Raw genomic sequence first — 15,616 nt, forward strand, 5'->3', positions numbered from 1 at the left:
GTGTAAATGTATCACATTTTCATTATCTGTTTGTCAGTTGAGGGACATTTAGGTTGTTTTCCATTTCTTAGCTATTGTGAAGACAGCAGTAACAAACATGGATGTACATACAGGTATCTCTACAGTATGATGAGTTCTTTGATATAGGCCAAGGAGCGGTATCACTGGATCATATGGCACATTCATTTTTAGTTTTTTTGAGGTTTTGCCACACTGTTTTCCATAGTGGTTGCACAAATTTGAATTCCCACCAGCAGTGAATGAGTGTTCCTCTTTCTCCACATATTCTCCAGCATTTAGAGTTTTCCTTCTCTGTGATTTTGACATGTGGATTTCTTTTGTAGTTTTTGATTCTTGTGTGAGACTCAGGCCTTCAAGTTTAGGTCTGCTTCTTTTTGTGAACTTTACAAAGTGTCTTTGTTGTTTACTTTTTGGGCATGAAAAGCTGGTTTGTCTAAGCTTGAGGCTCTCTCTTTTGATTTTATATTGGAGTGGCCGGATTGCTTTTGTCTTCAGGAGTTCCCACAGAGGCCCTATTCAGGTGAGGGTCAGATGTTTTCAGGCTTTCTCCTAAGGTCTGGATCTCTCCAGGAACAATTTTGTCCTCAGGAATTTGGGGGTTGGACTGGCCTGGGAGCCTGGCCCGGGAAAGGTGCTGTTCTAGGGCAGCTGTTGGCTGTGCCATGGAGAGATGCAAAGGCAGATGGTACAGGAAGAGGCCCCAAGGTCTCTTGGGGACTGCACTGAGGAGCTGGGTTGGTCTGGATGCAAAGGATCAGGAAGAGGAAAGGTCAGCCCCAGTGTCCCAGAAAGATGCTGGCGGGTGGTGCAGGCCCAGGGAAGCAGAGGGTGTTGAGGGCGGGACCAGGCCCAGAAACAGTGCTCCTTGGGCCCAGAGAAGGCACTAAGTTGGTCTTGATGAAAAGGATCAGGGAGCAGTATTGGTTCCCCAGGGGTCTGGTGCTCCAAGACAAGGAATAGGGCAGGGCCCAAACTCGGAGGAGAGAAAGGCTGTGGGGATGGGAGGGTGAATGAGGCTGGGGGAGTCAAGGCAGGGAGGGTGCAATGGATTTACCCCAGAGAGAGGCCTGCGGGTAGGAGCATAATTTTATTAATTTTAGTCTTTTGGTTAATTTGTCTATAGGTTCGTTGATTTTATCTTTTCAAAGAATCATCTCTTTGTCTTTAAAAATATAGTATTTATTTATTTATTTATTTATTTATTTATTTATTTATTTATTATTTGGTCTTTTTGAGACAGGGTCTCCCTGTAGCCCCAGCTGGCCTGGAACTCACCATGTAGACCAGGCTGGCGTTGAACTCACAGAGATCCGCCTGCCTGCCTCCTGAGTGCTGACATTAAAGGCGTGCACCACCATGCCCAGCTATTCATTATTTTTAATGTGTGTCAGTGCATTGCCTGCATGTATATCAGTGCATGGATGTTGTGCAATGTCTTCGGAGGTCATGAGAGGGCGTTGCATCTCTTGGAACCAGAGTTATGGTTGGTTGTTAGCTGCCAGGTGGGTCCTGGGAATTGAACCTAGGTCCTGTGTAAGACCAGCCACTGCTCTTGACCATTGAGCCATCTCTCCAGCCCCTCGTTGGCTTTTTTTTTTTTTTTTTAAAGACAGGGTCTCTTGCCAAGCATAGTGGTGCATGCCTTTAATCCCAGCACTCAGGAGGAGTAGTGAGTTCTAGGCCAGTCTGGGCTGCAGGGAGATCCTACCTCAAATAAAAAAGGCAGGGTCTCATGTATCCCAGGCTGGCCTCAAACTGCTGTGTAACTAAGGCTGACCTTGAATTTCTGATCCTCCTGCCTCTGCCTCCAGAATGTTTGGATTACAGCCATATGTCACCACACCCAGTTTATATGGTCCTAGAGATCAAACCTAGGACTTTGTGAATGCTAGGCAAGCACTCAATCAACTGTGTTATATCCCTTGCCCTCTTTGTTGCATTAATTCTTTACGTTGGTCTTTTAGTCTCCATTTCTTTAATTTCTTTTTTAAAAAGATTGTTTTATTTTTTCAGATTCACTTATTTTTAATTATCTATGTGTGTCTATGGGTATGTGCACATGAGTGCTGGAGTTACAGGTCGTTGTGAACCACTTAATGTTTGTGGGTGCTGGGAACTGAACTTGGGGGCCTCTGCAAGAGCAGTGCATGCTTTTAATCACTGACCTATCTCTTTGGCCTCTCCATTTCATTAATTTCTACTATTTTTTTTTCTTCACGGTACTTTTGAAGTAATAGTTTTGAAGTTCTGTGAAATCAGGATTTGTTTATTTTTCTCTTTGCTTGTAAGTTTAGAAAATCTTCATTTTAAAAAAGATTTGTGTGTCAGGTGTGCGTCTTTGTCTTTGGGTGGTAAGAGTATATACATGTTTGTGGGTATTCATGCCTGTGAACATATGGAGGCAAGAAGAGGGCATTCATGTCCTTCTCTCTAATTCTCTCCCTATTCCTTTGAGGCAAGGTCTCTCTGATCCTGGGGCTTGTGTTTTCTCAGATAGTCTAGGAGCTATCAAGCCCCAGTAATCCGTCTGTTTCTGGCTCCCTTGTAATACCTGGCTTGTTATGTGGATGCTGGGATCTGAACTTTGTTCTGCATGATTGTACAGTTGCTCTCAACTGCTGAGCTCTCTCTCTTTCTCTCTCTCTCTCTCTCTCTCTCTCTCTCTCTCTCTCTCTCGCCTTTAAAATCTTTATATTTTCTACAGAAAAGGATTAAATGCATTTTGAAATCCTTAAAACTCTTGTTTATCCATTATGTAGCTGAACAGTTTATGATATAAATGATAGTTACACTATTGGTTTCTTAAGTGTTAACACATAAAAAATAAAAATAATAAAATATTTTTAAAAAGTTGGAATTCTTTGAAGCCTTGTTCTATAATTTATTAATCTTTCTATCAGTTCTTCATATAATTATTCTAATCCAAGCAGAAGATAAAATAATTAAAAACTAATGAGGCCCTCAAGAGAATAAAATAATATACTTGACAAATCATTTTCTTGTATAAAGGGGAAAAAAGCTTTCACTATTTTTGATCTTGGCCTGCTTAAAATTTTCTTGAAAAGGTGATCTACCAATGTTTTGGTTTCTAAGGCTTTTGCAAATAAAGATTATAAGTTTGAGGAAATAATTACTAAAGTTGTTAATCATAATGAGAAGATATGTACAGGCCCAACTAGTTATTGAAAAGTAAAGGTGTACAAATTTAAATGTGAATATCTTTTTTATCACTGTAAATTTTTTTTCGATTTCTTTTGAAACTCTTGTGCTAATAAGATTGCTTTTTCTTAAAAATTAGGTGATACTTTTTTTTTGTGGTGCTGGGAATTAAACTCCCAGCATTATACATGTAAGGTAAATATTTTTACCACTGATCTACATTCCCAGTGCTTTGTGATAAACTTTACATTGCATTAAATTATTTTGAAATGAACTTTTATTTAAGCATATCATATTCAACATGTTGAAAGATTTTAATATCTTGGAAATGTTTAGCGAGTAGTAGCATTTTCCTTCAATAATATTTTGATCTTAACCTAGGTAAGTGTACAGGTAGATTGTCTTATTTGTATTTTTATATCCTCAGTGAGATAAAGATCATTGCCTTTAATTTTCACTTTGGATGTACACATTCTCAGAAGACTTTAGGATAGTTTTTTCCATTTTTCAGAGATTTATATTTAGTTAAGCACACAGCAGACTAAGGACATTCTTCAAATGTTTGTTTTAATAGTGAAAGCAAGTTGAATACATTGGTGCAGAAGCTTCATGATTTCCTGGCACATTCATCAGAAGAATCTGAGGAAACGTGTTCTTCTCCACGACTTGCAGTGAACCAAAGCACAGGTAAATTGAAAAAGAGTGTGGTATAACTTCGAGTCTGTTTTCATTTATTCTTTTATAAGGAGCAGCTATTCAACTTATAGAAAATTAGATTAACAAGTTTATAGAAACCTTATTGGGTATGTTTGCTAGTACCTGCTATAATGAGATTTTAATTTTGGTAAGTAAACATTAATTTTTTAAAGCGATGAATTCTTAGAGAATGAAACAATATGGTCTTATACATAATGGAAATTTCTGGTTGAGGGAGGTGATGAATAGACACTATTGGGAGCAGTAGGAGCAAGTATAGATTTCTTTTAGTAGTACTGGTGGTGGAACCCAGGTTCTTAAGCATTCTAGGCAAGTGACTACTGAGCTATATTCCTAACCCTGTATAGAAATTTTTTATTCTAGTAGTTACTCATGAGTTAGAAGTTAAAATTATTATGTTTAATATTACATTAATTAAGATATTATCTCTGAATAGAGCTGGGCACGGTGAATCACACCTATAATCCCAATAGTCAGTAGGCTATGATAAGAGGATGGCTATGAATTCAAAGCCAACCTGAATTACATAGTGAATTTCAGGTCAGTCTGGGCTACAGAATCAGACTCTGTCTCAAAAAAAAAAAAAAAAAGGGATTTGGTGACTATCTTTTTATAAAACAATACCTTTTCTTTTTCTTGCTCTTTTTGATACAGGGTCTCCCTGTAGCTCCAGCTAGCCTAGAACTCACTATGTAGATTAGGCTGGCCTTGAACTCATAGAGATCTGCTTGCCTCTGCCTCCTGCATGCTGGGATTAAAGGCATGTGCCACCATACCTGGCTATGCTTTACCAACCCTTTACTCCTTTGAAAAAAATTGTTGAGACAGAATGTTGCTGTAAATCCCAGGCTATCCTTGAATTTGTGATCTTCCTGCCTCAGCTTCTTGAGTACTGTGATTAACACTAAACTCCTTTTAAAAATGTCCTATATCAAGCATTGTGAATAGTACATACAGAGAGCAGAACAAACAAGTTCATGCATGTGTACACACACCTGTAGTACAGAAAATAGTTAAGATCACTCTGAAGAGCTCATCATGTGTCTAGTAAAAGTTCCAGAAGGACAGAAGGAAGAAAGTGACTCATAAGTCAAATTTGAAGATATATTAACTAAGCATTGTCTAAAAAGCTACAGATTGAAGAAGTGCTGTAACTCCTAGGCAGAGATTAATGCAAAGAAAACTAGAGTTAAGGCTGGGTGCAAGGTGACTCATCCTGTAAATCTCTTGCTGCAAAAGCTTGACAAACTGAGTTCAATCTGAGAACTCATATGAAGGTGGAAGCAGAGAATGGACTCCATACAGCTGCCTTCTGACCTCCACGTGTGACATATGGTGTGCATGTGCACACACACATGCACATGCACACACGCACATAAAAATAAGTAAAATTTTGAAAAAAAGAAAACTGCAGCTAGTCATAATCATATTTTCTTGAAGATCTTGAGGAACAAAAAACTAAGAGGAAATCTTGTAAGCACCTAGAGGAAAAATGATATTACTTCTGAAGGAACAACAATAATACCAATAGCTTAACCCCAGAAATGATGGAAAGCAGATAACACTCAAGTGATTTTTTTTTCTTTTACTTATTGAGACAGGGTAGCCTCAGATTCACCATTTTTTGAGCTTGGTCTCGAACTCCTGATCCTCTTGCCTCCACCCTTCAAGCTCTGGGGTTACAGGTGTATTCTACTACTTCTTGCTTTAAGTGATTTCTTAATAAGAAAAGTGTCAAATGAAAACAGTTGTTAATTTAAAAGGTACATGCCTTTAATCCCAGCACTTGGGAGGCAGAGGCAGGCAGCTTGGTAACATAGTGAGTTCCTAGGACTACAGGGAAACCCTGTCTCAAAAAGAAAAGAAAAGTTATTAATTTAAAATCCAGCGAAAACATTCTAAAAATATGAAAAGTAGAAAAAGATATCTCTGGACTAACAGAAAAAGATTTTGATGTCAATACCCTTCACTAGAGGAAATACCCCTAAACTAGGAGAAATTAAGGGTTTTATGAAATCAGAAGTCAAGTAATTTGAAGCAATACTAAAATATAGGAAGTAGTTAACACTGGAAAGGTTAAATAAATTGGCATAATTAGACTGTTACCTAATTCACAGTTCTTATTTTATAAATTGCCACATTAATTTTCATAGGTAAGGTTTTTCCTAAGTCCAGGATCTAGTTCACACAGATTGTATGTAGTTGACATGGCTCTTTAGTCTTTAAATTTTTTTATTGAACTTTTGTGTATTTCATACAGAACATCTCAATCTTAATCATCTTTATACCTCCTTCCGCACTGGCACACTCCCATACCCCTCCCACTGGAATTCATACATTCTGTCATTTGTTTTAAGGCCTATTGTGTCAAGTTAGTGTCCCCAGACATCCCTCAGTGCAAGTTCATCTACTGAGGTCTAGTCAGCCTACCCAGAGTCCCTCGTTTTACAAAGATCAGCTGTTCCTCACCCAGCAGTAATCAGTTACCAATATTTCTTCAGCTAAGATTGGGACCTGCTGTCCATTTACCCAGTTCTATGCTTAGTTTTTGACTGCTTGAGGTTTCGTGGGTCCTGTGCATGCTGTCAGCATTGCTGTAGGTTCGTATGAGCATGGTCCCAGGAGCTTGTAGGACTGTTTCCATATGGTCATGCACCTCCTCCCTGGCTCTTACAATCTTTCTGTTCCCTCTTCTGTAGTGGTCCCCGAGTCCTGGGTGGGTGTAGTTTAATATAGGAGTCCTGTCCAAGGACCAGCATTCTGCAGACTCTTAGCCTCTACACTTTGGTCATTTGTGATCTTTTGTGTTCCTGGCCCTCTGTTGCATGAGGGAGCTTCACTTTTATTTATTGGTACTGGAGAGATGACTCAGCAGTTAACAGCACTGGCTGCTCTTACAGAGAACCCAGGTTTGGTTCCCAGCACCCACATGATGGCTAACAACGCCAGTTCCAGGAGGCCTGATGCTCTCTTTGGGCATGTGACCTCTTCAGAGATCGCATGGCATGGATGCACTTAGATACATGCAGGCAGTATACTCATACACATTAAAAGTTATAAATATAGAAAATTATTTATTTTATATGTATGAGTATTTTGCCTGCATGTATGTAAATACCATTTGCATGCAATGTCCATGGAGGCCAGAAGAGGGCGTCAGATCCCCTAGAACTGGAGTTACAGGTGGTGGTTAAATGCATGTGGGTACTGGTAACTGAACCTGGTTCTTCTGCAAGAGCAGCCAATGCTCTTAACTGCTGAGCCGTCTCTCCAGCCCCCTCTTTGGTCTTTAAAACTGGAGATAGCTTCTCTATTAGCACTATGGCATTTTTGTACATCTCTTACTTAGTAGACTGGCCCTTAATATGGATTGTATGTTTAGTTATGATTAGATCCAGCGTATATATTTTTGGCAAAATTACTGCATATATTATATACTGCATATACCATATAGTATATGCGTCTGTGTTTTATCTCAAGGCAAGTGATCTCAATTGTCCTTTTATTGATGATGGTAAATTAGGTTATTTGATTATATTTGTGCTTGCCTGATAAAAGTTACAGTTCTTTTATAATTAATAATTGGATCAGGAAGATTTTGAAATTATTCTTTTTATCATCAAAATTTAACTTAATGTGTTTGCTATACCAAATGATTATAAATTAGGTGGCTTAAGTAACCCATATTTATCACCTTACAGTTCTTTAGATCAAGAAATCTGTTGGGCTTTCTGAACCTTCCTCAGGTTATCACAAAGTCAGAATTAAGTTGTCAGTAAGAAATCAAGGTGTTAAAAAACAAGAAAAAAGAACAAAGAGAAAGAAAGGAAGAAAGAAATTAAGGTGTTAGATAATAGTAAGACATTGTTCCTTTATGGTAGCTCTGGAAAAATGTGTTCCCAAACTCATTCAGGTTTTTGGCAGAATTCAGTTTTTTGGGCGTGTGTGTGTGTATACCTGTCTGTCTGTCTACATATAAATATATGTACTCGTAGCTTCTTTCACTTGTCTGCCCCTTTCTTCCAAGCCAACACAGCACATGGGGTCCATCTTATGCTCTGGATCTCTTTTTCTTACCCTTTGATCGTTGCTTCTCTTGCTTTTTGCTAACAAGTGGATAAAATTTTCTGTTTTTAAAATTTTTTCTTTACTTTTTCTTTAAGACATATCACTGTATAACTCTGGGTGGCTTCAACTCCAGAGAGCTATCTGCCGCTGGCGTGCTGGAATTAAAGGCATGAATCACTGTGCCAGGCCTCCCTAAAATTTTTGTTTTGAGACGCAAGTGATTAGATTAAGCTCCACCTCTTGCTTCTTCCTGATAGTCTCTCATTTTTTCAGGTTAACTATGCCACTTTATAAACAGTCGTGGGAGTGATACCATGATCACAGATTTTTGGGAACTGAGGGTGCGGAATCTTCTTGACTAATCCTAGAAATTCTTATATATCACAAGCTCTTAATTACCCGATGATTTAATACTACCTTTATTACTAAGGGAACAAGGGAGGGCTTTATTATTTATCCTCTGTATATATTTGTTACTATATGCTTATACTGCTTTTCATGAATATTGTTACTGTCATCTTAAAAATTGTTATTACGTTTAGTGTGTGCGTGTGTGTGTGTGTGCGTGTGTGTGTGTGTGTGTGTGTGTGTGTGTATTATCACACTTGTAGAAGTCAGAGGACAACTTGTGGGAGTCAACCATGTGGCACCCTAGGATCAAACTCAGTCAGGCTTGGCAGTAAGTGCTTTAACCAACTGAACCATCTTACCTGCTCCCATTATTTCTTTTTGTAAAATTTTATTATTTTTATTTTTATGTGTATGAGTATATTGCCTGCATGTATGTAAGTGCACCTGTGTCATGCAATGCCTATGGTAGTCAAAAGAGGGCATTGGATCCCTTGGAGCTGGAATTATGGATGGTTGTTAGCAGCCATATGGATGCTGGGATTTGAACCTCGGTCCTCTGCAAGAGCAGTCAGTGCTCTTAACTGCTGAGCCATCTCTCCAGCCCCTCAGTATTTCTTTCAATGCACTGATTGTAGCAGTTTTGCCCCATCTAGATGCCTTTCATTGGCTTTTTTCCAAGTCTTCCTTATTTCTTGATTGTGTCCTTGCTTTCTGTCTCCAGAAGCTGTTCAGGGCCTCCTTTCTATGGTGTCTTCCATAGCCCTTGAATCAGTTGTTTCTCCCAATTGCTTTTTGATTCCTTTTAGTGGAATATGGTGTTTAACAGCACATATCAGTGTGCATGATGTGCTCGTTCTCATCAGGAAGATCTTGTTTTCTTTTCTCAGGGAAAGTTAGTATACATGTGGTAAATTTTGTGAGTTGTTATTGATATTTACAGTTTCATTCCAGACTTTATTCTAGTCTTCTTTTAGTGTTTATAACTTGTTTCTCTGAAAGAAAGAAATTTGGCTCCCATTATTATTATTTTTTTTTGTCATTTTGAGACAGGATTTCCCTGTAGCCCCAGCTGGCCTGGAACTCACTATGTAGACCAGCCTGGCCTCAATCTTTTAGAGATCTGCCTGCCTCTGCCTCCTGAGTACTAGGATTAAAAGCATACGCCATCACGTCCAGCCCTGTTATTAATATTTATAGCCATTTGCCTAGTCTTCATTGTACTCATAATTTCAGAATTGCTAACCTTACTACCACAGCCAAGAAATGTAAATGGAGTTCAATATTTGCTTAAAATGTCTATCTGTCTGTCTGTCTATCTGTCTATCTATCTATCATCTCTAATCTTTTTAAAGACATGATCTCTTCCTGTAGCTCAGGCTGGTTTTGAACTGGTGAACAATCCTCTTGCTTCAGCTTACTGAGCCTGACATTATAGGTATGAGCCACCATGCCTGGCTCTTTATTTACTTAATTTAGTTTTAAAAAATTTTTATTTATTATTTTTACTTTATATGTACGTGTGTATTGTCTGCACGTAGGTAAGTACACCCGTGTTGTGCAATGCCTACGGAGGACAGAAGGGGCTGTTGGATCCCCTGGAACTGGATTTACAGACAGTTAGCTGCCATGTGGGTGCTGGGATTCGAACCCAGGTCTTCTTCAAGAACAACCAGTGTTCTTAACTGCTGAGCCATTTCTTCAGCTCTTAATTTAGTGTTTTGAGGAAGGGTCTAGCATTATAAGCTTGAGCCACAGTGCTCAGTTAATTCTTTGTCTTTAAATGAAGTTATATTGTAGAGACGAGTTCACTAGTTAGTTGAGGAATAGGATGCATTAAGGGTCTTCTTTCTGTGGCTGAGTGGCTTTAGTTAGACACTGACTACATTTGGTATTTCTCACAAATACCAAATACTCTCTTCTGTGGCCAACATAAATAAGGAACTAGACTTAGATACTTAGCAAAAGTGGATTGGGAGCCAAAGCCTGGAAGATGGAAATGCCACTGGCTGGATTCTACATTGTAGAAGCTTCTTTGCTCCTAGGAAGGTTTCAGTTAGTTCTTTGCAGCAGTTAAGACTTAAAAAACCTGAAGTCTAATTGGATGTAGTGTCAAGAAAAACTTTAGGACTGTAAGTAACTGTAAAGTGAGTAGGGAGGTCCCATCTTAAAGAGACCTATCAATTGGGAGCCCAAATTTTGCAAAAATGAAACCCCTAAACAAAAAACTAATCTACCCATATATACCGCTGGCTGAATTGCCTAAGTGTATCCTAGATTACAGGCAGTGGAGTTGGGGCTGAAAGGACTGAACAAAACTTTCTGCTGTTTCCTTTGTATACACAGTTTGGTTTTGATTTCAGGTAACTTAACTGTCTTCAATCACACAATTATCAACTCTTTGGAGCAAAATAACAGAAGTCTCTTCATTGACTCTTCCAGTGTCCAGTGTCCAATTTGAGATGTTAGATAGAACAAAAGAGGAAATGTGACTCGTTCAGGAAAGTAACTCACATGTTGAAATTAATAGGCAAGAATGTTAAAAACAGGTATTGTAATCATATTCAAGTACAAAAAGACAGAAGGTCCAATAAGGAAAAGCAACAATAAGAAGAAAACCAGTTTGAAATTCTGTAGCCGAAAAAAGTGATTTCCGAACTCCAAATCATTATATTTGACAAGGCACTAGAGATAGAAGCGTCGGTGAGTTTGATGATAGACTAATATAAATTATTCAGTCTGTACAAAAATTTTAAAAGTATACAGAACAAGTTGCTCATCATATTTTTACTCAAGAAATAACTATAAATCTGGATAGTGTTCAGTTAAACATATATAAAATTTAAGAATGTAGTGCTGGGGTCATAGTTCAGTAGTTGAGTGCTTGTCCTAGATTCAGGTTCCAGCACTAGAAAACCCAGCCAGGTATGGTGAGGAAATCCTAGGCCTTGGGAGGCTGAGGTAAGAATTTTTTTTTAAATTTTTTTAATTTTTATTTATTTATTTATTTATTTATTTATTTATTTTTTTGTATTTTGAGTCAGGGTTTTGTGTAGCTCAGGCTTCATCTTGCTCTATACTAAGGACATTCTGAACTTCTGATCCACCTGTCTCCACTTCCCAAGGGCTAGAATTAGAGGTGTGTGCTGCCTGGCCCGGCTGAGGAGAGAAAATGGCTGCATTGACTGACCTTTTCACAGACAGCAGAAGTAAAGAATAAAAAGGTTTAATTCATAGGAGGGCCATACAAATTCTAAGCCTTGTGTTTTTTCTGACTACTAATGTCTCACTTGTTTCTTTTAATTTTTACCTAAATATATCGGCTTTTATTTTGAGCTAGGGGTTCTAGCTATGTTGCTCAGGTTGGCTATTGATTCTCCAACCTGTCTCTCAAGTAGCTAGGACTACCACCTCCTGCCATTTGTTCACTGCTTAGTTGACATTTTAAATTTTACTGTTTGAAAATTTCAGATTCTAGTTGTTTATTATTAGTGTATAGGAATTCAGTTGACATTTTAATGCTGTATTTGTAGCCTGTGAACTTGTTGAAGTCAGTTATTACTTCTAGTCTTTTTCCCTCGTATTTTAGATTCTTGGGATATTCCACTTAGACAGTCATGTCTACAAACAGGGCCAGGTGTTGTTTCTGTTGTTTCTTGCTTTTCATGTATGCCTATTTCTGGAGACAGAGTCTCACTATGTAGCCCAGGCTCTCTTTACTCAAGACCTCCCGCCTCAGCTTCCTGAGTGCTGTGATTACATATCTGTGCAACCATGTCCCAAACAGTTTTAAGTTTTTTGAGTGTAAGATTGTGTTCCATGTTGGAGACCAAACCTCAGGGTCTTGAGCATTCTGGGCAAATGGCCGTACCTCCAAAGCCTAAAAGTGTTGATACTTTTTTTGTTTTTTGAGACAAGGTCTTCCTGTAGCCCCAGCTGGCCTGGAACTTGCTATGTAGACCAGGCTGGCCTTGTTCTCACAGAGATCCACCTGCCTCTGCCTCCTGAGTACTAGGGTTAAGAGTGTTTACTTTCTAGGAAGCTGCTAACTGCCTTCCAAAGTGACTATATTTTGGGTTTTCACTAGCTTTACATCTTCAGCATTTGTTACTAGTGAGTATTTTTGTTGTTATTTTGTGGGTCTTTTTTTTTTGAGACAGGGTCTAAGTGTGTAGCCCTAGCTGGCCTGGAACTTGCTATGTTCCATCCTAGGCTGATTTAGACCTCACAGAGGTATGTCTGCCTCTGCCTCCTGGGTACTTGGATTAAAGCAGTGTGCCGCCACACCCGACTTTCTTTGTACAGTTTTAGGATGCTCAATGGGTAAGGGCATTTGCCAGCAAGCCTCACTACCTGAGTTCAATCCCCAGGATCCACATAGGGGAAGGAGAGAATTGACTTCACAAAGTTGTCCTCTGGCCTCCACATGCATGCTCTGGTATGTTTGCGTGCACCTCCATGCCTGTATACTCATATACTAAATGCATGTAATAAAAGTTATTTGTACATTTCAGATAATTTTTCTTTATCAGAGGTCTGATTTGCAAAATTTTTTTTTCTGAGTCTGGTTTGTCTATTTTTTTTTTTTTTTTGGTCTTTTTGAGACAGGGTCTCTCTGTAGCTCCAGCTGGCCTGAAACATTATGTAGATCAGGCTGATCTTGAACTCACAGAGATTCTCTCACTTCTGCCTCCCAAATACTGGAGTCAAAGTGCGCCACCACGCCTGGCTTGGTTTGTCTATATTTTAGATAGGATCTCATATCTCAGGCTGACCGTGAACTTGCTATGTAGCTAAAGATGACCTTCAGCTTTTTTTTTGGAGACAATTTCACTATGCTGGAACTAGCTATGTAGACCAGGTTGGCCTTGAACTCACTGAGGTCTGCCTCTGCCTCACCAGTCCTATGTTAAAGACTTGTGCCACCATGCCCAGGAACCTTGAACCTATGATCCTCCATGCTCTATTGACCCAGTGCTTGAATTACAGGCATGTGCCACCATGTCTGGTTTATGTGGTGCTGGGATGTGGTACTGGGAAATGAACTTAGGACTTTTGCATGCTAGACTAACACGCCATCTACACCCCAGCCCTGTAGCTTGTCTTCTCATAGGAAGTTTTCTAATATTTTGTTGGAGTTGCATCTGTATTCATAAGTAATAATGATCTATAGTTTACTCTTGTGGTATCTTATTTGGATTTGCTGTCTTATTGGTATTTGGCCTCAAAATGAGTTGAGAAGTGTTCCACCTATTTTTTAGAAGAATTCATGGAGAATTAATATCTTTTTTTACATGTTTGTTGTAGTTGGTCATTAAAACACCTGGACTTTTGCTTTTCTTTGTGGGTAAATTTTGATGACCAATCTCTTGACATGTCTTAATTTTTCTTGAGTCAATTTCATTAGTTTTTCCATTACAGTTAACTAATTTTGGGGTATACAGTTTATAGCATTGTTTAATAATCCTTTTATCTTGGTAAGGTTAGTGGTATTAGCTCCTCTTTTATTTCTGAGTCTAGTAACATGTCTTGCCATTCTCTTTCTTGGTCAATCTAGGCTACGGTTTATTCCAGATTTTTGTTCTTTTTTTTTTTTTTTTTTTTTTTTTTTTGTTTTTTTTTAAACGAGGTTTCATGTAGCCCCAGCTGGCCTGGAACTCACTATGTATATCAGGCTGGCCTGGAACTCACACAGATCCACCTGCCTTTGCCAGGTGCTGGGACTAAAGGCATGTGCCACCACACCCGACTTTTTTGTTGTTGTTGTTGTTTTTGAGACAGGGTCTCTCCCTGTAGCCCCAGCTAGCTTGGGATTCACTTTGTAGAATGGGCTGGCCTCAAACTCACAGAGATCCACCTGCCTCTGCCTCCTGAGTTCTGGGACTAAAGGCATGCACGACCACGCCTGGCTTATTCCAGTTTTTTGAACAATTGCCTTTTACTTTCTTTAATTTTTTTTGTTTTCTGTTCTTTGTTTCATTAGTTTCATTAATTTCTACTCTATTCTGTTTTCTTTAGTTTTAGTTTACTCTTATGTCTCTAGCATTTTATAGTGAGATGAAATACAATTTATTAGTAGCACTTTTTATTTTAAGTATAAGATATATTAAAATGTCTTTTAATGGGAAATACCTTAGAACAAAACCACAATAAAAATGTTTTGATACTAGTATGATCTTCTGTAATATGCTACTTAATACAAACGGGTTATGTTAAATGAGAGTGAGTCTTATCAGTATGCTCTTTTGTTTTAGTGAGTATTACCAGTACTGTCTCTCCTGCTTCATAGCTTCAAAATGGGCTTGTGGTATTAGTATTCCGGTGTGTGTGTGTGTGTGTGTGTGTGTGTGTGTGTGTGTGTCTGAGACAGGGTCTCGCTGTGTAACTCTGGCTAACCTTGAACTTGCTATGTAGGCCAGGTTGGCCTTAAATTCCTGCTAATCCTTCTGCCTCTGCCTCCTGAGTGCTTGGACTGCAGTCATGTGCCATCTTGCCAATCTTGGTGTTTCATCTAATAATATACCGAAGAGATAAATAATCTTCTTTATTGCTTCTTTTTTAGATAAAATTAGTGGTTTTGGAAATAACTCCGATATGATGGAAAATAGTAAGGAAGAGGTAAGTGTAATTTAAAGCATTTTAAGAGATGCTTATTAACTGTTAACAGATTAGTGTTTATGTGATTATATTGCTTCTAGTTAATACATGCCAACAGTAAGACTACTATTGAATGTAGTTGTCATTATGATACTTGAGTTTGGTAGGTGTCCAATTTGAGAAGGTGTTGACTGTTTTCATTATCCAGTTAACTTTAGTAGTTTATCTTAAGTTAGAAAACTGAAGAATTGGTGATTGATAGGTTGTTAAGCATCATTATATTGTATCAGTTTGGGGTAGACATTGTGGAAATGGCTTTAGGGCTCAGAGAGCTTTTCAAAATATGGTATTCAGACTTTCTAGGCATCATTATAGTAACCTATACTGGGGTCCTTCATTTGGTATTCTATAGAAGTTATTTTATGCTGTATGTTAAGAAGAATTGTACCTTTTTAGATCCTTAAACTCCCTGCCTTGCATAAATCTAGATACTTCTCCTTTGTTTTGTATTTATAAGATGGGACAAAATCATGGTAAGCATTGAGTCGTTCCCTATATTCTTAGCATGTAACAGCAATAACAGTGATAAGCGTGTTTACGTAGCATCACAAAAAGGAAACAGAAGGGCTAGGGGTATGTTCAATGTTAGAACACATGCTAGAGGTGGGGCCTCAGGACCTACTAGAACACATCTAGAGGTTGGGCC

At 38.5% G+C, this 15,616-nt stretch overlaps 1 protein-coding gene across 5 annotated transcripts in view; it reads left to right on the forward strand.

Annotated features, from left to right (window-relative positions):
- The window catches only part of Atrx (ATRX chromatin remodeler), a 187,526-nt gene that overhangs the window by 34,046 nt on the left and 137,864 nt on the right, over nucleotides 1–15,616 (forward strand). For 4 of the 5 annotated variants that reach the window (XM_008837667.3, XM_008837668.3, XM_008837670.3 and 1 more), the window contains exons 2-3: nucleotides 3,755–3,867; nucleotides 14,876–14,931. In XM_008837667.3, coding sequence (XP_008835889.1) covers nucleotides 3,755–3,867; nucleotides 14,876–14,931 — 169 coding nt within the window. The remainder of the gene's footprint in view (nucleotides 1–3,754; nucleotides 3,868–14,875; nucleotides 14,932–15,616) is intronic. The other variant, XM_029565680.1, reaches the window with a different exon arrangement.

This window comes from Nannospalax galili, unplaced genomic scaffold (assembly GCF_000622305.1).
Source record: "Nannospalax galili isolate Female #2095 unplaced genomic scaffold, S.galili_v1.0 scaffold238, whole genome shotgun sequence".
Lineage (NCBI taxonomy): Eukaryota > Metazoa > Chordata > Mammalia > Rodentia > Spalacidae > Nannospalax > Nannospalax galili.